The sequence below is a fragment of the Mus caroli genome, unplaced genomic scaffold (assembly GCF_978045245.1).
Source record: "Mus caroli unplaced genomic scaffold, Mus_caroli_1 scaffold_11, whole genome shotgun sequence".
In the NCBI taxonomy this organism is placed as follows: domain Eukaryota; kingdom Metazoa; phylum Chordata; class Mammalia; order Rodentia; family Muridae; genus Mus; species Mus caroli.
The window spans coordinates 11,876,792-11,897,722 of record NW_028227266.1 but is presented as its reverse complement, the minus strand read 5'-3'; the positions used below and the strand labels follow the sequence as shown (position 1 = coordinate 11,897,722).

Genomic DNA, 20,931 nt, shown 5'->3' with positions numbered 1-20,931 from the left:
CACCACCCCATCGATGACATTTGGTTCTATAGCCATTCCGTGGCACTCCACTTGCCGTTTGCCCATGGTCACATTTCTTCAGCAGTTAAGAGCACTGACTGCTCTTCCAGAGGTCCTAAGTTCAATTCCATGGTGGCTCACAATCATCTGTAATGAGATCCAATGCCTTCTTCTGGTGTGTCTGGAGACAGCTACAGTGTACTCGTACACGTAAAATAAAATTAAAAGCAAAAGTGCCCCTGGTTAAAGAAAAAATTCTGGAAGCACACATTTCAAAATGGTCTATCTACAACACAACAAGTTATTACACCTTGGTTTGTTGTTGAGGCCTGAGGAAGAGGAGAGGGAGCCAATGTTTTTGTCTCCTGAAAAAAAAGGAGGGGGCTGGAGAGATGGCTCAGTGGGTAAGAGCACCCGACTGCTCTTCCGAAGGTCCGGAGTTCAAATCCCAGCAACCACATGGTGGCTCACAACCATCCGTAACAAGATCTGACTCCCTCTTCTGGAGTGTCTGAAGACAGCGACAGTGTACTTACATATAATAAATAAATAAATCTTTAAAAAAAAAAAGAAAAAAAGGAATATTTGCAACAGTTCCTTATCTGCCACATGGGAAACATGGGAAGTAAAAAAGATATAGGCATTGGGAACCTGAGAGGAAAAAAAAAATAAAAGGAATATTCTAGTACCCCCTTTACCTTTGTGTGCATGGATCTGCAGCCAAGGCCCTGCACACAACCACTGACCTCAGCTTCCATCATGGTTGGAGTGGTGGTAGCACTGAACTGTAGCTGTGCATCAGAAGCAAGAAGAGAGTGGATGCTTGCAGCTAGAGCTCGGTAATGGAAGCAGGGAAGAAGACCCTCTCAGGTAGCCCTGACAACAGTCTGAGAGTCTGCAAGCCAAGGCCAACAGAGACCCAAACCCCAAGGTAACCCAGGTCACTGAAAAACAAACTGGCTTAGATTTAATTTTTAAATTTTATTTTTCACATGTATGAATGTACCTTCACATATATGTGTGCACTGTGTGCATGCAATGCCCATAGAGGCCAGAAGAGCGAGGCATTCTCTGGAACCAGAGTTATACCATGTGGTTCGTGGAATTGAGTCAGGGTCCTCTGGGAGAACAGTAAGTGCTCTTAGGAGCTGAGCCTTCTCTCCAGTCCCATCCCAGGGCATTTTAACCTTTGTTATGCGATACTGCACTTTCTCAACTAACTTTACAGATCCTTCAATGATTTGCATGCTTTTCTTACATTTTTCATTGTGAGCCTAGCCTTTAACAGCCAGCCATCTCTCCAGCCCTTGCATGCTTTGCTTAATCCCTCTGAGAGATCTAGGCTAATACTGGCTTCTCCTGATGCCATATGAGGTAGGTGAATAGCACACACTCCTCTGCCTGGGATCTGACTGGAGACCTGAAGTGTTGCTGATCGAATAGGATGAAGCTGGATGAAGCCTTACAGATTCTACTGGTGTACTGCCCATCCAGCTACCCCAGTCAACTTAAGCCATGTTTTTCTCATAGTAACCCAAGTTTAGGCTATCCAGTTAACTTTGTATGAGGAAGGACTGTGCCTAGAGCTGGGCCCTTTGTGCACTCAACTGCTTCCTGTTTTATGGGATGTAAAATGGGGAGGAGGAGGGTGCCGCCGTTTGTACATCAGACAGGAGCACAAAGGCAGAGAGCTGCACATCAGCCCCTCTGCAGACACGCCGGCTCTGGAGACAGTAGCTCCTTCAGCAGGGCAATGTGGGACTGCAGTGTGGTAGCTGGTGCCTGCCTGTTTTAAGGGTCAGCGTGGCCCTGAAGCTGAAACCAAGGAAAGTTCCTGGCTGAAAATCTCAGATGTTGCTTTGAACTACAGGCGACTCCTAGAACTGGCTTATATAAGTAAGCCATCCCCTCCAGGTCCACGGTCAGCTTCTTTATCTGCCAGCTGTCTTCCTGGGAAAAGGGTGTGAGAGCTGCACCAAGGATGGGCTCCGTTTGTTCCTTCGACTGGAAAATACTGTTTTTCTCTTGAGGTAGCAATGTGATTGGGCGCAGTCTTGGCTAACACTCAACATCTTTCATCTCAATCTCCTCAGTGGTGCTTTCTGCAAAGCAAAAGACAAGTCAAAGGCAACCTCTTTTGGGTAAATGCACGATCATAAAGACCTGAATTCAGAGCCCCAGAACCCATGTAAGAATTCCAGGGCACACGTCTGTAATCCTTGTGCTCAGGGTGTAGTTGGAAACAGGCAGATTCCAGGGATTATCAGCCAGCCAGTCTAGCCAATCAGTGATCTCCTAGTCAGAGAAAATGTTTTGCTTCAAAAATCAGGAGTGGAGTATGCTTGAGGAAGACACCTAATATTGACCTCCGACTTACACACACACATACTCAAGAGGTTGAATATCTGTCACCCAGTGGTTTTTCTTAGTGTGAATGAGGTAACAGGAGCCACCTCTGGCCTCCAACGCATGAAGGAATTACCACCCGGCCCAAAGCATTACCTTTGAGTTTGTACCTCCTCTTCCTTTGGAATTTATATGCACACTGATTGCAAACCCACATGAGGCTGATTAGCACCACAGCCACGGCAGCGAGCAGAGCAAAGAAGACAGCAACGAAGTGGAGGTCTTCATAGCGGATCTCTGCGGTGGGACAGGAGGGGAGGCAAGGTCTCTCTTAATACCACAGTGTCACCCACATGTGCCTGTAGCTCAGGGGGCCCTAGGGCTCTCTTACCAGACACATGCAGCAAGATGGTGCCAGACTGGCTGCTCCCCGGATGCTCTGTGACAGTGATGATGTAATAGCCAGAATCCTTCACATCCACACGGAAAAGCTGGATGGAGCCATTGTCAAAGGTGCAGACTCTCTCTCTGTGGCTTTGGGAGACATTGGCTGGGGTCCCTGGTTTCCACTCCACGATCCTCTGCACACCCCAGTTAGGTGTGTACTTCCACTCAATAGTGGGCACGCCATGGCAGATGTAGTTCACTGACAACAGGATATCTTGTTGGACAGTGGCGTTGATGGCCGACTGTGGAATGTACAGTGACACCCCCTGACCTGTAGGGTACACATCAACCAGCTTACTAATCAGTTTCTTCATGAGCACCTATAGTAACACAGCCAGGTAAGCAGACACGGCTGCCCAGTTCTGCTCTATATTCAGCGAGGGCCGGAACACTAGGGACCAGTAAACAGAACAGCCTGCCGCTAGGTAGTGGCCAGCGCACTGACGATAAGCTAGGGACACTGTGAGCAGTGGAGGGGGTATACAATGGCTTGGGAAAACTTCTCTGAGGAAATCACATTTGAGCTCAGACCCAATGGACAAGTAAGAGGAGGTAGTCCTTGTGAAGGAAAATATGAGGTAGGTATTTTTGGCAGAGGTGAAAAGAGCTCTGGTGTCTGTCCTGAGGGTATGTTGAGAATGGTCAGCACTGAAAGGCAAGGAACACTGGGCAGGGGTTAGGTTGAAAAGCAAGAGAACTGGGCGGGAGTCCAAACTGACAGTGTTGGGAACTCAGGCATCATGGGAACTGCAGAGTACCTTTAACCCAGTCATGATGCTAATATCTGCATGGAAATCAGCCTGGGGGCTAATGGGTAAGAGTGGGAACAAGAGAGGCCACTAGGTGGTTACTGAAAGAGAGACGGGGAATTAAAAAGGACTTGTGTTAGGAAGTACCTGGGCCTGAGCATAATGACCAACTAGGTGTGGCTATGAGGTTGGATAAAGCAGAGATTTCTGCTGAGTGTGTAAGGGAATAGCAGTGCCTCCATTGAACAGGTGTGTTTCACAAGTACTATATAGGTACTCTGTTATACAGTGCACACCATGTACCAGGCCCCATACTATTGAAGTCTCCTATAATCCATTGCCAGTTAATCAGTGGTTAAGCCTCAGGCTCATGACTAAAAAGCCTGCCCAGGGTCACTCTGCAGGACTGAGGTTTATGCAAGGGTGACTGACTTCCAAGCTCAAACATTTATATTATGGTTCAACTAGGAGATCAGTGTGGGGCAGTGGGCTGTGCACAGACAGCCTGGTCTCCAGACCAGCAAAGATCTAGAACCCCGGGGGGACCCGATGGGACAGAAGGTGTTTGGTCATGTCTCCTGGACCCCTGGCTCCTGTCGAAGTTACTGCTCCCACAGCCCCTGCAGGAGAGGTGTGTGACTATCAGTCACGCAGACAATGTCCCAAGCTCCTGGCATTCTGGCTACACTCCACCCCCACAGTTACCTGACTATAGCCAGGTATGCTCCTCCCCACAGTTACCTGGCAACAGCAAGATAGCCCAGCCCACTATAAAAGGAACTGCTTGGCCCCTCCTTGCTCTCTTTAAGCTCTCACCTTTCTTACTCTCCTCTCTAGCCCCCCTTCTTTCTTTCTCTTTCTCTCTCTCTCTCCCACCCCCCTTTTCTCCCCTCTCCCTCTTTCTACCTTCTCTCTTTCTCTCTGCCTCTCTACAATGAAGCTCTAAAACCATAGACAGTCTCTGCTCATCAAGACCCTCGATGATTGATGTGGGAGGGCCCTGCCCACTGTGGGTGGTATCACCTCTGGAATGGTTCTGGAGTGTAGAAGGAAGCAGGCTGAGCAAGCCATGGGCTTGCTGGTAAGCAGGGTTCCCCTCTGCTTCAGCTCCTGCCTTGGCTTCCTTCAAAGATGGACTGTGATGTGGAAGTGAGTGATGTAAGCCCTTTCCTTCCTAAGCTGCTTATTGGTCACGGTGTTATAGCACAGCAGTGAAAACCCTATCTAAGGCCCTTGTTCCCACCTTTCTTTCCCATTTAGCTCTCTCATCTTCTGGTGCCTGGCTGCCCTGGATCCATGCTGTTGGTTGTAGGTAACCCAACATGTAACGTTTCCAGACCCTTTCTATTGCCCTCTGCCACTGACAATAGTAGCCTTGTACCCATATCCTGGGGGTGTCTGGGTAACTAAAACAAAGCAAGGGATTTCATGCTTTAAAAAATGGGCAGGAGGGCCACTGAGATGGCTTAGTGAGTTAGGGAACTTGTCACCAGGCCTGATGGTCTGAGCCCAGTCCCTGAGACCCACACAGTAGTAGAGAACTGGTTCCTTCACATTGTCCATTGAGCATGTGCACCTTCTCCACACAAAATAAGTAAGCACAGTAAAAAGAAATCTTAAAACGGTAATAACGGCTTTCTAGAGCGATTCTGCCAAGAAACAGGAGTGTATATACTCTCTCCCTCTAATATTATCATGCAAGAATATTTACCTGATTTCTGCCACCACATCCTGTCAACCCAACTCCTAAAGCCCTGAACCATCCAGAGCGATGGGAGTGACAGGGTGCGGGGGGGGGGGGGTAGGGGGGTCTTTGTATACCCATGACACGACTGGTGGCCAGCGACTCCTAGCTAGCTTCAGGAATGGGACTGGTCACCAGGAAAGGGAAAGAGTGACTGGAATTCTGGAGCTTCGAGCGCCTCTTTCAGCCTCCAGGGAGGGCAGGGGTTAAGAGGTAAGCTGCTCCCCAGTGCTCTGTGCCCACATGGAGCAAGCACGTGAAGGACAGTGAAGGACAGTGCTCTGAGTGCTCTGGAAAGCTAAACACACAGATGCCAGCAGGAGCGCTCACCCAGAAAGGGTAAAAAGTTCTGAAGCCCTCCCACACCCTGTCTCCTATGTCTTCCTCTGGTGCCCCCCTGCAGCCCGTGTAAGCTCCCCGTGACTGGGTAAAGGTAAGGGAAGTGTTTCTACAGGTCTTATGAGCTGTCCTAGCAGACTGGTTGAGCACCAACAGTGGTCCAGGCAGTTGAAACATGGGAGACGACCTGGGACTTTTAAAAACCAGAAATATGTGTCTGCTTTGTGTGTCTGTAGACACACATATGGGCTGTCTGCACATATGTCTATGCACCATGTTCACATGGTACTGCAGAGGCCACAAAAGGGTGTTAGATCCCCTGAAACTGGAGTTACAGATGCGAGCAGCATCCTGACAACAGAACCTCTGCAGAAGCAGCAAGTCTTAACAGATGCACTATCTCTGCAGCCCCAACCTGGGGTTTTGATTGGCATCTGGCGAGCAGAGGAGTCTCAGGGACTGAACTGAAGCAAGTACATGACAGGCACCCTGAGGCTTCTCTTGAGAGCAGATGTTCTAAGACACACGAACGCTGCCACCCACTCCTGAGATTTAGCTTTGGGATAACACCATTTTCTTAGTCTATGCTAGTGTATTTACAGATGTGGCTGTGTGTCTATTTGCAGTGTGTGCTATGGTGCATGCACCGAGGTCAGAGGACAGCTGTGGGGGTCAGCTCTCTCCTTCCACCATGTGAGTCTTGGGGATCAAACAGACTGTCAGTGCTGGTGGGCGGCAAGCACCTCTACCCACGTAGCCGTCTCTCTGGCCCCACTACTTCCTAGTGTCCAGGGTATCTTCCAAGTTCCTTATCTGTTCACAGGATGACCCATTGTGTTCCTACTCAGAATCTACTCTCTGCATTTGGTCCTTATGCCTTGTTAGCCTCTCTAATCCAGCAAAGCTTCCCCCTTAGAAATGGCGTGAGACTTTTGTGACATCATTTTTAAACATTTCAGTCTAGATTTGTTTGGAAACAAAGTAAAAGCACTGTAAATGTGAAGTTTTCATTTTGCACCAACCCAGAAGACAAACATTAGAAGTCTGTCCGGTGGCTGGGGGACTTGAGTTGTGATTGGCACATCACCCTTTTCTCTAGAGACCACATGGCCACCTTGATGGGCAACTCCGTGCATTTGGAGGCTTTGGCATTCACCGCTGCACCACACCTTGTTAGCTACTTCATAGATTGCTACAGCTGTAATTCCATGATATATTAAATTCCACCTTTCTTCTAAATTTATTGGCTAGTACTACTCTGTAAAACAAAATAAAAATAATAAAAAAAAAGCTATTTCTCAAGATTTGACTCAAACAAGATAGAAGAGTCAAACCTCATCCATGCAATGTGGTGTGCGTGCCCCCAGTCCCAGCCCAGTGCAAAAAGAAAGCTGTTTCTCAACATGGGCATACTGCCTATAATCCCAGAAGTTAGGGAAGTTAGGCAAAAGCTTGGGAAACTTCAGGCAGCCTGAGCTGCAGCACAAGTCCTGGGCCAGTCGGAGCTACTTAGGGAGCCCCGTCTGAAATTCAAGAGGGATGAGTGTACTCTTCTTAGCGTTCCTGTAGACATGTGGATTTATTTCTTTGAGTTGACTCTGTCATACTCTGATATCATGTAAAATGTCCTAGAACTTAACTTACATTTAGCCCAAATGGGAGTGTCTTCAGGTCTGTTAAATGTTCTTTAAGTTGGTTTTTCAGCATTGTTTTGAACCGATTACAGTTTAACAAGGACCCTCATGTTTCAGAGCCAAAGAATGAGAAACATGAATGATTGTGGCACCAAGCCAGACTGGTGAGGAGCCCTCTGAGGGTCCGTGGCGAGCTCTCTGAAATGCAGAATTAAGGAAGCCACCTAGAGCTATTGGGCTTCTTGAATCCAGTGCTCCACCACTTGTGGTGGCCACATGGCTACCTTTGGGACAGAAGCCTGGCCTAGTGCTATGCTCAGGTGGATCTCAGTCTCTCCAAGTATAAAGACTCTTCCTGACCAACCTCCCTTTCAATGGGAATTCAAAGCACAGCTTGCAGCCTCTGCCAGGACTTTCCCTCAAAGGACACTGTACTCTGCTGAAAGCTGCCTCTGCTAGGTCTCAAGGCTCCTTCAGGAAGCCGCCCTTCACCCCAACCTAGAATACTGATGCAAACCACAGAAGTTGTTCAGGGTTGGAGCACTTCAGCTCGCTAAAGACCCACACCACTCATGACTGCTGACCATTCTCTCTCAGGCTGGTTTGGCACAGCTAGTTATCCTTTAACAAAGAACACAGAGCAGAGTTTAGGCTTCTGGAATAAATAAGAAAACTGAGGTCAAATTCCAGGTCAGCCTTGAAGGCCAGACACCTGTACTCAGCACAATTCAGAGTACACAGTGGCTGACCCAGACACCTGTACTCAGCACAATTCGGAGTACACAGTGGCTGACCCATCATGTCTGTTGAGTCAATGACTATGTGAGTGGCCGTGAGAAGTGTCAGCTTTTCCTCCCAGGAAAGTTGCTGCTTGGCGCTTGGGAAGATTAGGCTCATCAGACAACCAGTGTGTGGGAGGGCGGGACTGGTAGTAAGGATTTATTTGTGTGTGTGTGTGTGTGTGTGTGTGTGAGAGAGAGAGAGAGAGAGAGAGAGAGAGAGAGAGAGAGAGAGAGAGAGAGAGAGAGAATATGTGTATATGTAGTGTAGGTCAGAGAAGCTTCCTGGGAGTTGGCTCTGGGCATCCAGTTCAGGTCCTCTAGCTTGCATTAAGTGCTTTTACCTGCAGAGCTCTTACCAGGCTAGAATACAGGATTTCTATGCTCAGTGCACTTTATAAGCTATCTGTCCATTTGTCTATGTATTATATATGTATGCATCTCTGTAGTTCTCTATCTGCCTATTAATTATCGATCTAGCATCTAAGCACTTATGTATATAATTATCTATCACCAGTTCTTGTTATTTATTATCTATTTATTATTATTTATCTATCATCTATCTGTTTATCTACTATCCCTATTTATCCTCTATCTGTAACCTATCAGTCTTCAACCTACTATTATCCATCTAGTGGTAATCTATCACTCATCTATCTATTATCTGTTATCAATATATCTATCAATTTATCATTTATCATCTCTCAATCTATTTATCATCTATTTTACCTGTATGTATGCATGTATGTATGTATGTGTCTATCATCCATCAATCCTCTATTTTCTATCTGTAATTTATCAATTATCTACTATCATCCATCATTTCTTAATCTATTTATCATTTGTCTACCCATCATCTATCAATCTATCTATTCCTCCATCGTCAATCAATCAATCTAGCTATCTAGTCACTTGTTGTGTGAGGCGGAGTTCTGCTATGTGGCCCTGGCTGGCCTGGAATTTGCTTTAGACACCTGGCTTTGAACTTGCAGGGATCCCTCTCCCTCTGAGTGCTAGGAGTACAGGTTTATACAACTATGCAAGCTTTTGCATTAAATCATCTAGAATTATTGATTTTATTTTATTTTTTGAGGGACAGTTCTATAATGTGCAGGCTGGCCTCAAACTCCTTATGACTGGGATTTATTGACCTGTGCTACTACACCCTGCTTTTTCTTTTCTTTTCCACTTTTTCTTAACCAAAGGGCTGAGAAACCTTTCAAGTGAGAATCACCAACAGGCTCACAAAGCCAGTCACTGGGGGAGGTGGGGTCTCCCTGCAGCTCTGCCCAGTTTGTGACTGTCTTCTCTATCTTTTCTTTAACTGCATTTCCTGTGCTTCTGACCTCAGACAAGAGCAGTGATTGCTGGGAAGTTAGAGAGAACTGGTGACACACTTGCCCTCTGGGCAGCTAGCTCACTGTGTGTTTTGAGGTCACGGACAGACAAGGGTGCTGGGTGACCACCAGCCTATTGGTAGCCTTGGAGATTCTCATTTGGAACATTCTAGTGCACAGCACAGGGCCTGACACTGTGCTGGTGGAGGTCATGCGCTCTGAAGATGGACAAATGGCTGCATGCAGGTCTTGTCTCCATGTATGACAAGCTGCATTGCCTGAACTGTTGACAATTTGAGGAGACCAAAAATTTTAAGTAGCAGCTAAAAGACTCATGTCCTGGCCAGTTTCTGCCACCCAGGCAAGGCTAGAATTTAGAAGACACCTTTGGATGGAAGCAACTAAATACTGGCTGGCCATTGTAGCTGCCAACTACATGCTCACATAGTTTAAGGGGTACTTCAGCCTCTTGTGAGTGCTCATCGGAATCTGGTTACTAAAAAACTAAAGTTCAGCTCACCCTTCAGGAGCCCCCACCATGTTGCTGATTCATGATCTTGGAAAGTCACCCAAACACTCTGGACAGAGATAGGCTTCAGTGTGGGGGACCAGACTGCCCCCTTCAACAAAGCTCAAAATTTGTATCTCAATAAGAAAACTCACTCTAAAATAGCAAATTTTCACTGCTTATGAACAGCATCTGTGGGCCCCAGACCCATATCACAGTTCAAGGAAACCAAAGGTGAGAAGTCCAATGACTCTGGCTGTTATCAGACTGGCAAAGATAAAGAACTTTGATAACATTAAGTTGTCAGGGTGTGTACAGAAGTTATACTCAGCGTTACTGTTGATAGTAAATAGGTGGAAGCCAGCTTGGAAAGCCTATCCCAGCTTCTCCTAAGGCTCCTTTCCATCACCACACCCCTCAGGCTGTATGTCCTTACTGTGTGACTACTGAACACCCCTCTCTCTTTAGATGGTAGTTTAGTCTGCTTGGTCTATGTTGCACCCCAGGAATCCTGTGGTACTCTGGCACATGGATAGGACTTACTAAGCAGTGGTCTCCCCTTAATGGGTTATGCAGCTGGCCTGCAGGTATGCGGTGCAGAATGCAGGACTAGGCCAAGCTGGAAAAAAAATGGATCTCAGGTCCCCATGGCTGAACATCAGGACCCAATTTGTTTCCTTTGCTGTGACTAAAATAAGCAATGAGCCCTGTGTGAATACAAGCATGCAGCCCCTGCTCCTATGTGTGATTTCCAACAGAGCCCAAAACTTTGCTTTCTTGCAAATGGTGGCCATACATGGAGACAAGCCCAGGGAATGCCATCAGGGAATCAAGGCCTTTAAATGAGATGAGTCAGCAGAGGTAGGTTCCAGTACCAGCCTACTCTTGGTTACTGCTGTGACTTTGGCCAAGTTATGGCTAATCTAAGACTAGGCCTCTGTCAACTGTAATGGTGATTGATGTAATGGCTATCTATAGTCACTTCACAGGCCTGGTGTGTTAGGAGGAATCAAAGCAAAGCTGCAATTGCCGAGCCCAGGACTCTATGCTCCAAGAAGTAAAGTGTAAATGGTAGGCAGGAGTGCAGGAAGTTCTGCTTAAAGGATGCCAACAGGAAGACACTGTGCTATATACCTCAGACTACCGAAAATATACCAGGAAAAAATCTCAACTCCATGCCCCCACCTTTGAATTAGGATTTCATTATGCTGCCCCAGTTGGCCTGGAACTCACCACCATGCCCAGAAAAAATCCCCACAGTTTTTAAAACAAAGAAAACAGGCAAACTTCTGCTCCTGATCCTGACAAGGACACTCCTCAGCCTTACAGAAAAGGTCAGCTCTGTGTCCTCTTCTACCAGGGCATGCCTTACTCATAGGAACAGGGCTGAGAGTGAAGGGGTCTGCCAGCTGACAAAGGGACAAATGCCAGCTATGGAAGATGGGGATTACACGCAGTGCAGAAGACCCCAGTAGAGGATCTAGCTTGACCTGACAGCAGCCATCTTAGTTACAAACCCATCAGCTCATGCTGGCACACGTTTGAAGCTGTTACAGGATATTTGATCACCCTGAAAACGGAGATTGTGTTATTTACTGAGAAAACCTGTTTCTAGTTGTGGTGTGACTCAGCCCTTAGTACACACCTTTAATCTCAAACAACGAAGGTAAAGTTAGTTTGTAGAAGGAAGCACCCATGTTGGAAAGTGGACATCTAACTGAGGGGCAGACAACATGATGAATCAGAGAAAGATTTGATAGAATAGGATATGCTCAACTCTCATGAGAAGAGAGAGGAAAGGGAAGCTACTTAAGAGAAGAGAAAGAAAGAAAGAAAGAAAGAAAGAAAGAAGGAAGGAAGGAAGGAAGGAAGGAAGGAAGGAAGAAAGAAAGAAAGAAAGAAAGAAAGAAAGAAAGAAAGAAAGAAAGAGGCAGGTTTTGTTTGCAATTCCACTAGGCTCCTCCTCCCAGAGACCTAGAAATGACTTATACCATCACCTGCCACCTCCACCAATCCCTTTATATGTGAGCTGCATATAAAAGGATTGTCCACCACCCCAGCGCTCTCTCTCTCTCTCTCTGTGTGTGTGTTCTGCACATTATCTCTCTCCTCCTTTCTGTCCTTCTCTGTGCTTCCCCACCTTCTTTACCCTCATGGCTCTGCTCCTATCTGTTTGCCTCCTTCTCCAGGTCCTCATGTCTCTCCCTTCCCTCAACAATTCCCCTTTATATCAGATCTGTTGCATGACATAAGTAGTCAGGGGCATACCTTGGCATAGGCCTGCCAGGAATCCCCTTGCCCATTATATTTCATAACACTTTTACTGGGACAGTTGTACAGACACAGGTTGCAGACAGAAAACAAGCTATACAGTGAAGACAGAACTAGCCAGACAATGAGAAGGAGCCAGAAGATTAGAAAAAATTGCCAGAGTTAGTCTGAGGCCAAGCAGAACAATTCAAGAGAAGCTGAGAGATATCAGATTGAATCAGTAAGCTTGGAGAGGAGTTTGAGCTAAAACAGCTAAGTTGAATCAGCCATTCAGAGATCAGGAAGAACTAGAAAGGGTGAGCTTATTCAATAGCAAGTCTCAGAGGCTGAAAACATTCTAGGCCTATATTAGATTGAAAGGAGGCTAGAGGCTTCCAGGACTAGGCCTAGGTTAGCAGAGAGAGGCAGTAAGCCTCCAAGGTGACCATTAGAGCAGGTGAATACAGGAAACCTTCTAGAGGGCACGAAGCTATTCAGACAGCCAAGGACCGCAGTCTGCTCCTGACACTTAGGTTATTTCTTGACTCACATTTCAGTTCCGTAGTTTGCTTTTCTTCTTTTTTGAGAAAACCCCTATGTTCCAATTTGCCTTGGCCTCCTCTGTCTCGTCCTGTTCCTGCTTTTTTGAGACAGGTTCTCAAGTGACCCAGGTTGTCCTTGAACTCACTATATAGCTTTGATCTCCTTATCCTTCTGTCCTTCAAATCACTATGAGACCTTGAACTCTGTTCCTTCCTGCCTCTAGCTCTGTACTGCAGAGATTATAGTCATATACTACCATGCCCACTTTATACTGAGCTAGATAGAGGTTGGCCAAGGGTTTTGTATATGGGGGCAGGCACTCTAGCAACACTGTATCTCTAGCCTGTCTTTGTCAGGTTAGCATATAAACCCCCACATCCCATCTATGGGCTTACAGATCCCACAATCTCGTAGGAGCCTATGCTGTTCTGTGCTTTTAGTTTGGTCTCTAGGCACCTTCCCACTTTGGCAGCTAGTTCTTTTTGTTTGTTTGTTTGTTTGTTTGTTTTTTGAGACAGGGTTTCTCTGTGTAGCCCTGGCTGTCCTGGAACTCACTCTGTAGACCAGGCTGGCCTCGAACTCAGAAATCCGCCTGCCTCTGCCTCCCAAGTGCTGGGACTAAAGTGGGACATGGGCGCCACCATGCCCGGCTCAGCTAGTTCTTGTATACTATATTTTGCTGAGATATCCAGCTGTTTTGGCTGATTTACCTTAGTGGGGAGACTCTACAAATCCCTTCAGCACTCTCAGCTGCTACCTCCACACTGGTAATTAGGGATCTTTATGGCCTGGCAGTCAGTGAATGAGTCAAAGAAAACCACCGTGTAGGGAAGAGAACTGGACCCCCAGGGACAATTAATTCCAGGGCCACGGGGCCTCCTTTGCCTTCCATCCAGGGCTGCTCTGATCCTATCCACCACACTCATGTGGCATGGGTGTTAAGTGCATCCTCTAGTGGATTAAAAGTATGTTTTAGACTCCATCAGAAGGAGTTTGAAGATGTGGAGCAGTAGTGACCACAGATCTGGGAAGGACGGTTGGGAGTTACAGGCTACACTGGAAAAGCTTTCCAAGATGTGTGCCCTCCCCAGAGTTCCACCCTTCTTATCTGCCTGTTAAAGTTTAAATGGTGTCCCCCCAAGAGATATGGTGGCTTCCTAGCCTGTCTTAGTATATGATCTTTAGAGACTGTGCATTTACAGAGGCCATCAAGTCTAAATGAGCCTGGACACAACTGACCTGCTGTCTTTTTAAAAAGAGATTTGGAACCAGAGTGACATCATCACGTGCAGGTGGGTGGGAGCAGAGATGTGGTGCAGAAGCCAAGGAACACCGAGACTGCCAGCGACCAACAGAAGCCGGGAGAGCCTGGAGCAGAGCTCTTTACAACCCGCCCACATCTCAGCTTTAACTTCCATTCAGAGTGACCTTCGTAAGTGGTCCAGCTGTGGAAGGTGGGCAGGAGGCCAGATGATTGCCTCTCTGGCTTTAGCCTCAGGAGTCCTGAGGTATTTAGTTTCCCACGTGCGAATTGCCTTGATTGTGGAAGGCCTCAATGCTGGTTCAGCTTTCTTTTCCACCTCTGTCTCCCATGATTCCTCTTCACCCTCAACTCCAGTCACCCAGACTATGGGCCGGTTCCCAGTGGGCCTTATCTCTTTAACTCAGCTCAACTCACCACTCCCTGGTCTCAGGGTCGTTTTCTCTCTTCAAGGACTGCCCTAAGTGTGACCTGTTCTGTCTGCCGGGCCAGTTCCCCGGGGGCCGCTGAAATGAATTGAACTTTAACCGTTATATCAGGAGTTGTTGCCTTACAGATTGGGCCACACCTGCTGCAGCCTTTTCCAGACGCAGGTGTGGGGAGCTGACAGGAAATGCCTGCTGCAGCCTTGCAGCCCATTCCCATTTCCTCTGCCACATGGGAATCAAAGGCAACCCAGCCACGTGCACATCATGTGGGGCTACCATTATGTATGGGACTGCCTCACCCCCAGGCCCCAAACCTGTAATTCTGACAGCTCCTTTTGTCCAATACGAAACTGAAGTCCGTCTGGCTTTAGAGGCCTGGCACTCTATCTGTGACATTCAATAACTCCTCTAATATACCCTGAAGGGTCATTTCTCTCAGTGCCTTCATCTCCAGCCTCTACTCTGTGTCTAACTCCTCTAACACGAAGGAGAAACGTTCTAGCTCAAGAACATCTGGACTCTCATCACAAAGAATGTCCAAGGCTGGATGAAGGGGGAAGGAAGGGGATGATGGGGTTCTGCTTCCAGGCCTTGGCTTGAGTCTTTTTAACATTAGGTTGTCTGTAGAGACAGGCGGACAAAAAGAGCTTCCTGTTAGGTCCTGGCACCGGCACTTTGTGTCCAGGGCTATATCTCCCTCCTTCTCTAGCACTGGGGTTTACCCCAACAACTTCCACCCAAGATCCATGACCTTCGCAAGATCCGTCTTCTTAACGGGCAGGGGGTTGAGCAGAAGAGGGAGCAGGTGCAGACTCACTGAGGACTGGGCTAGTTAGTGTCTGACAGGCCTTGGCTCCCCAGAAACCTGCATCAAGAAAGGTACATATGGGCATTGCTGCTTAGTGACAACATGCATTCTGAGAGAAGCGTGATTGGCAATGGACTTTTCCACATGACGGATTTCCTGAGTGGGGAAAGTACCACACTGTCCTGTACAGAACAGGAGGCTGACACACAGGAGCATAAAGTCCAGCAGAGCTAAAGAATAATCTCCTTGTCGCTGTGCTAGCGCCGGGAGGCTGCCCATGATTCCTGCAGCCCGAGCTTTCGCTGCCCACCTACTTAGCCTTCAAGGCTTCCTCATTAAAACAATCCTTCCCATTCCAAACTGAGCCCCAGTCTCAACGTCCAGTGCTAGTGATGTAACTCGCCCTCTTGGGATTACACTTTGCCCAGCAGGTCCCTCAGACCTTCCAGCTCCTGATGGCCACTGGCAGTAAGTGCTCAAGAACTTCTGAGACAAGTGAGACCAAAGCAAAATAGAGTCATGTCCTACCCTTAGCCCCATTGGAAAGTCTTTATAAGACTGTGTGGCTCGAACCACATAACACTCGAGAATCTAAGACATAATGGTGGGTGTTCTAAGAATCAAAAGTAGGAGACACCTGAGTACTTCTTGGCCAGTTCTTCCCCTAGGACCAGACTGATGGACAATTGTCCAAGAGAGACTTGCTCTGCCTGGCCACACTTTAGCTGGAGAAGCTCAAAGGCAGAACCACACAGTCTGGTCCCTGCCCTTGGCAATGCTGGTTTTACTGGTGTGGGGTAGTGCATAGGCACCTGCCTTTCTTTTGAAAAATTACTTATTTGCTTTATTGTAGTCTGTGTATGAGTGTTTTGTCTTCATGAATGTATACGCATCCCATGTGCAACCTGGAGGTCAGAAGAGGCCATTGGATTGCTTAGAACTGGAGTTACAGTAGGTGATTATGAGCCACCATGTGAAAGCTGCCAATTGAACCTCTGGAAGAGCAGTCAGTACTGCTGACCACCATGAGTCAGTCATTCTAGTTCCCCAAAAGGTTTGTTTGTTTGTTTGTGCACCTGTCTTCATAAGCAACTTGCAGAGGAAGCACTGAGTCCCCTTCCTCACTGTCCTGGCCCTGTGAACTCAGGGCTTACAGGTTGGGACTGGCACTGAGCCTTGGAGACTTCTCTCTGCCATCTTGGGATTCTTCACAGAAGGGCTTCTCTGGGTCAGCAAGGGGCAGGCTTTAGCTACCCCCTGTGACAGAAAGACCAGCATGCGTTCTCAACTGGATAGACATGTGGACAAGACATGCTCTGTGCCTGTTGCCCCCTGTCTGATCCCTTTTTTCATTTCTGTGTTCCCTGACTGATATCTAGCAGGCTAGGGAATCAGTAAAGAGAAAATCATTTTGATGCTTTAAACTTAGCAATTCTCTCTCTCTTCCTACTTTGCTTTAGCTATCTATGTGCATGGACCACACGCATGATTATGACTCATGAGAGCATATCCTCTGGTGACATAAGAGACACCTTGGTTCCTGTGAGCATCCTGTAAGATGTTCTCATCACACTGAGATCAGCTGATAATGCAAGGCTCAGGATGTATCCCCTTCTTAATAGCATTACTAGACTTTCACTCATCTTTTACTTTCCAGGAGGAAAACCCAGGTCCAGGTTATTTGTGGTCCTTGATGAGGGAGGTCTCTCCTGTTGTCCTTTGGGCTGTCACTGTCGTGCTATCCCAACATAACAGAGAGAAAGTAGATTTTCATTTTTTCTATGTTTGTGGGCATATATTCCATCTATATCTTCCATTTCTGGTCTCCTAAACTCATATCCGTTCTACATAAAAACCACATATATTTTATCTCAGTAGCCTTGAAAATATGAACCCATTCTGGAATCAACTCCAAAGTTAACTTTGAAGTCTTAGTTCAAGGTCCTCTGAGGCAGATGAGCGTGAGATGATGCCAGGGATAAGTCATCCTGAAGCCAGGCTCTTTCTGGCTATGCACTGGGAACTACGGAAGTGACATGTCCCAAAATACAGTGATGTGACCACCGTGGACATGGAGATTATCATTTCATTGGAAAGAAACTGAAGGGAGGCCAGGGGCGATGATGGCTTCCAAGCTCAGTAAGACACACTGCTAAGACTAGATTCTTGGGTTTGATGATTTGCCTTTTCACACACTGAGGTGACTCCTGACATTCTCCAGGTGACCTGTGTCCACTGTCAGAGCAGTTGACACTGAAACTATGTCCTCTTCTCTCTCCTTTGAACCAAGGCAGCCCTGTTTCAAAGCCCTGATGATCTCTTAATCAGTCCTGGTTACTTTCCTGTTTGGAAGAACATGTCTACAGTTGCATAGCTCCATGAGTTAGTCAAGCAGCACCTAAGAACCCACATTCTTCCTTCACTTTGTCCTGGCCCTGTCAGCTGAGATTAGCAGAGTTTCTGTTGGGGTGACTGATTAGTGTGTGCATTCACACCCATGCTTACTAGGGCTGTTCACCACACCCCTGCCACCCTCTTCCCAGTATACCTTTAGTGTTATTATTTTACACTACAGGCAGGTTACAGCCAAATCTTTAAGATCTGGCTTTTTTGTTTGTTTGTTTTTTTTTTTTTTTTTTTTTTTTTAGTTATTTAACTTTTTATTTTATTTTATTTTATTTTTTTGAGACACGGTCTTACTATGTAGTCTTAGTTGGCCTAGAGCTCATGATGGAGACCACGCTGGCCTCCTAAGTGCACCACCACGCCCAGCTCAATTTCTCATTTCCTCTTGGATTTGCTATGAACAGCCAGGAGTGAGAAAGCCCCTTCTCCAACACTTTGCTTAGAAATCTCCTCAGCTAAATAAGCAGCCGCCTCACTCTCGACTTCTACCTTCCACAGAACACTAAAGCACAAAGGCAGCTCAGCCTGGATCTTCACTACTCCACAGGAATTCCCTCTGCACTGTCCAAGAACACTCCTTATTTCTCTGTAAGACTCACTTCCAACCCATGTTTCTAGTATACTGAAAACTTCTCCAGCCTCCACCCAGTAACTGGCTCTACAGCGCCATCTACAGCTCTACATGCTCATGACACTAGCTCCGCACTTGGCAGTACAAGTTGTCTAGTGTGGGCTGCAGTTAAGAGTCTATGGACTGGATGACTGAAGTGTGGGGGTTTATTTCCCCTCTCAGTCTTGGAGGTCAGGAAGTGCAAGATCCAAGGTATTAATACAGACCTCCCAAGACATCTATAGTCATACTATATTTTAATTTAATTTAAAAATATTTTTACATTTACTTATTTACTTGTGTGCATTCTATTTGTGTGTGTGTGCCTGGGTGCATGGACTCTGTGGAGGTCCCTGGATAAACTTACAGGAGCCAGTTCGCTCTCCTCACCTTGTGAGTCCCAGTGCCTTTGCCTGCTGAGCGCTCTCACTGGCAAGACATTTATAGTTAAGCGAACACCCTCTTTCTGGCTTATTAAATTGTTCACTGTGTCCCCACCAGCAAAGAAAGAGTTCTGATTTCTCTTTGATAAGGTTGATAGTCTCATCACAGTGGGGACTAATGCCACATCAGAGGTTTCAACCAATGCATCTGGGGGATATATTTAGTCCCTAACACCACCACTGACAGAGCAAAAGCTTCCAAATACAGGAATTTTGTGTTTGGGGACATGTTGTAACACTGGCTTTTTTTTTTTTTTTTAAGGGAGCTTCTTGCTCTCACTTTCCTCCTTCTTTTACATTTATGGTTTCTTGTTAACAGTGCAAGGTGCCAAGCACGGGGCCTTGTTCATGATGCTAGAAAAGAGCTGACGTTGAGTTATACCCCAGCCTTTGGCAGAAGCTGAGGAGGCAGAGGATGCAGGGAGCTGGTGAGGAGAGGAGAGGCCCTCTCCACATTGCCGGGTTGTCCTCCAGCACAGGCCCCCTCAGAACAGGCTCACACCCACTCCGCATTTGGGAAGAGCTGCTCCTGGTTGGAGAGGGGCAGACTCGGGGCTCATCAGAACGGACAGTGCTGACCTGCCTGGTGACAGCCGGGCAGGAGACAGTCACCAGGTGACACAGACTTTCACCTACTCCTCAGGCTTACGTGTCACACTGTTATGGTGGCTCCCATCTAACTGCTAGGACCAGGTAAGTGTGAGTTCCTTTGCACAGAGTCCTCTGGTTTCCCAAATCTGAGTTCTAAGTGTTCCCAGAAGGTAGCACCTGCCTCCTTCAAAGGCCACTTCAAAGGAAAAACTGTTGACCACTGTATCCCCTATACCTACTGTGGCCTGCTTCCTGCAGGGAGAAGACAGGCTCTGGATATTACCCTCTGAACATCACAGACAGACGGCTGTACCAAGAGCAAGAATGGTGACAAGAAACTTGTGCTTGGGAAAACAACGGGAAAGATCATTGTCAAGATTCCTACGTGATGGATTAACAAGGGGCTAAGTCCAGGCCCCCCAGCGGCAGAAGCCACAGCCCAGCCATCTCAGCCCAGTCTTACTGAGTCTTACAAATACAAAGGCTGGTCTCCAAGAAAAGACCTAGAAGCTGTTTGAGCCTTGGCTTCACCGCTCGCTAGGTAGGTAGTCACCTTACCTGGGCAGTGCTGCCTTCCCGTGCCTCAGTTGCAGCACTTGTAGAACACAGAAAAAGAGGCTCTCATTTCATATGGGCTAAATGGTTAGGAAGCTTGTGGATCCCAAGAATCCGTGAACAAAGGCGCTTGATGAAGATCTGCTTTCCCCACCAGCCCTCTTAACTCCAGCCACCCCTCTCTGGTCTTCTCTAAACTTCCATGAACTGACCCATAAGATGGGAATGGTAATAATGTTAGTCCTTGAACAAGAATAGAATTGCACTATAATCTTTCGTGTCTATAGATGATGTTCAATGTGTACCACATTCTGACTCACCATTCTAGTGCTGCCTCACGGGGCACCTTCTCTGGTCTCATGCTCCAGTGAACCCCACGACCTCTTTTCCTGAGCCCCAGGCTACCTGGAAGTCTGCTGCATGTTAAGGGAAATCCATAGGACCCAGGAAACCCAAGGAGGGTCTACCACCAGAGAGTGACAGTGAGCACCCTGGGGTTTGCAGCCTGGTTATTTTCAGAAAGAAAATAAAAATTGCTGCCCAGGAGGCCAGGGCCCGGCAGGGAGCGAGTTATCTCCAGGACGGCTTCCTGCTTTGACAGCAGCAGCCACAGCGGCCCAGAGCACTGAGAGAGCCTTGGCTCGGCCTAGGACTCTCCAGCTGCGCCCCGCCAGCTTAGAGGTGGTGAAATGACCCTAGCCCGCATCACCGTGGCCTCCCGACAGCACCATAGGGGACGTTCCTTGCAGCGATGTTGTTCCCACCCTCCATGTTGCTCCCACCTACGAGGTTTCCCAATCAGGCACTTACTCTGCAGACAGCGGGCAGCAGTCACCCAGAACGCGAGCAGCCCCAGCGGGATGCCTTGGGTCCTCTCCCCGCACCGCAGTGGCCTCATGAGCGAGCCGCGGGCTGTATTGACCCCCGCATGGGCCTCGGGGAGGTGGCCGGTCCAATGCTCGCCCTCAGCAGCGCCCCGCAGCGCAGCGCGCCAGCCTAGCCTCCCAAGCCTTGGCTCTGCTGCTCTGCTCGCAACTCAGCACGTCTCCGCTCCTGCAGCTGCTCAGCCAGAGGCAGATGAGCAGGTTGTACTCTGGTTCAACCAGTTCCTAGGACAGAGGGAAGAAAGGAGGAAGGGAAGAGGGAGGGAGGA

At 47.7% G+C, this 20,931-nt stretch overlaps 1 protein-coding gene across 1 annotated transcript; it reads right to left on the bottom strand.

Moving 5' to 3' along the window:
• Positions 1 to 1,011: 1,011 nt before the first annotated feature.
• On the bottom strand, positions 1,012 to 20,880 carry Vstm5 (V-set and transmembrane domain containing 5). The gene is made up of 4 exons (XM_021171198.3): positions 20,589 to 20,880; positions 2,738 to 3,064; positions 2,503 to 2,643; positions 1,012 to 2,102 (listed from the first exon to the last, which is right to left on the bottom strand). The coding sequence occupies exons 1-4, from the start codon at positions 20,674 to 20,676 to the stop codon at positions 2,059 to 2,061; spliced, it is 600 nt and encodes a 199-aa protein (XP_021026857.1). The 5' UTR covers positions 20,677 to 20,880; the 3' UTR covers positions 1,012 to 2,058.
• Between the last annotated feature and the right edge of the window lie 51 nt (positions 20,881 to 20,931).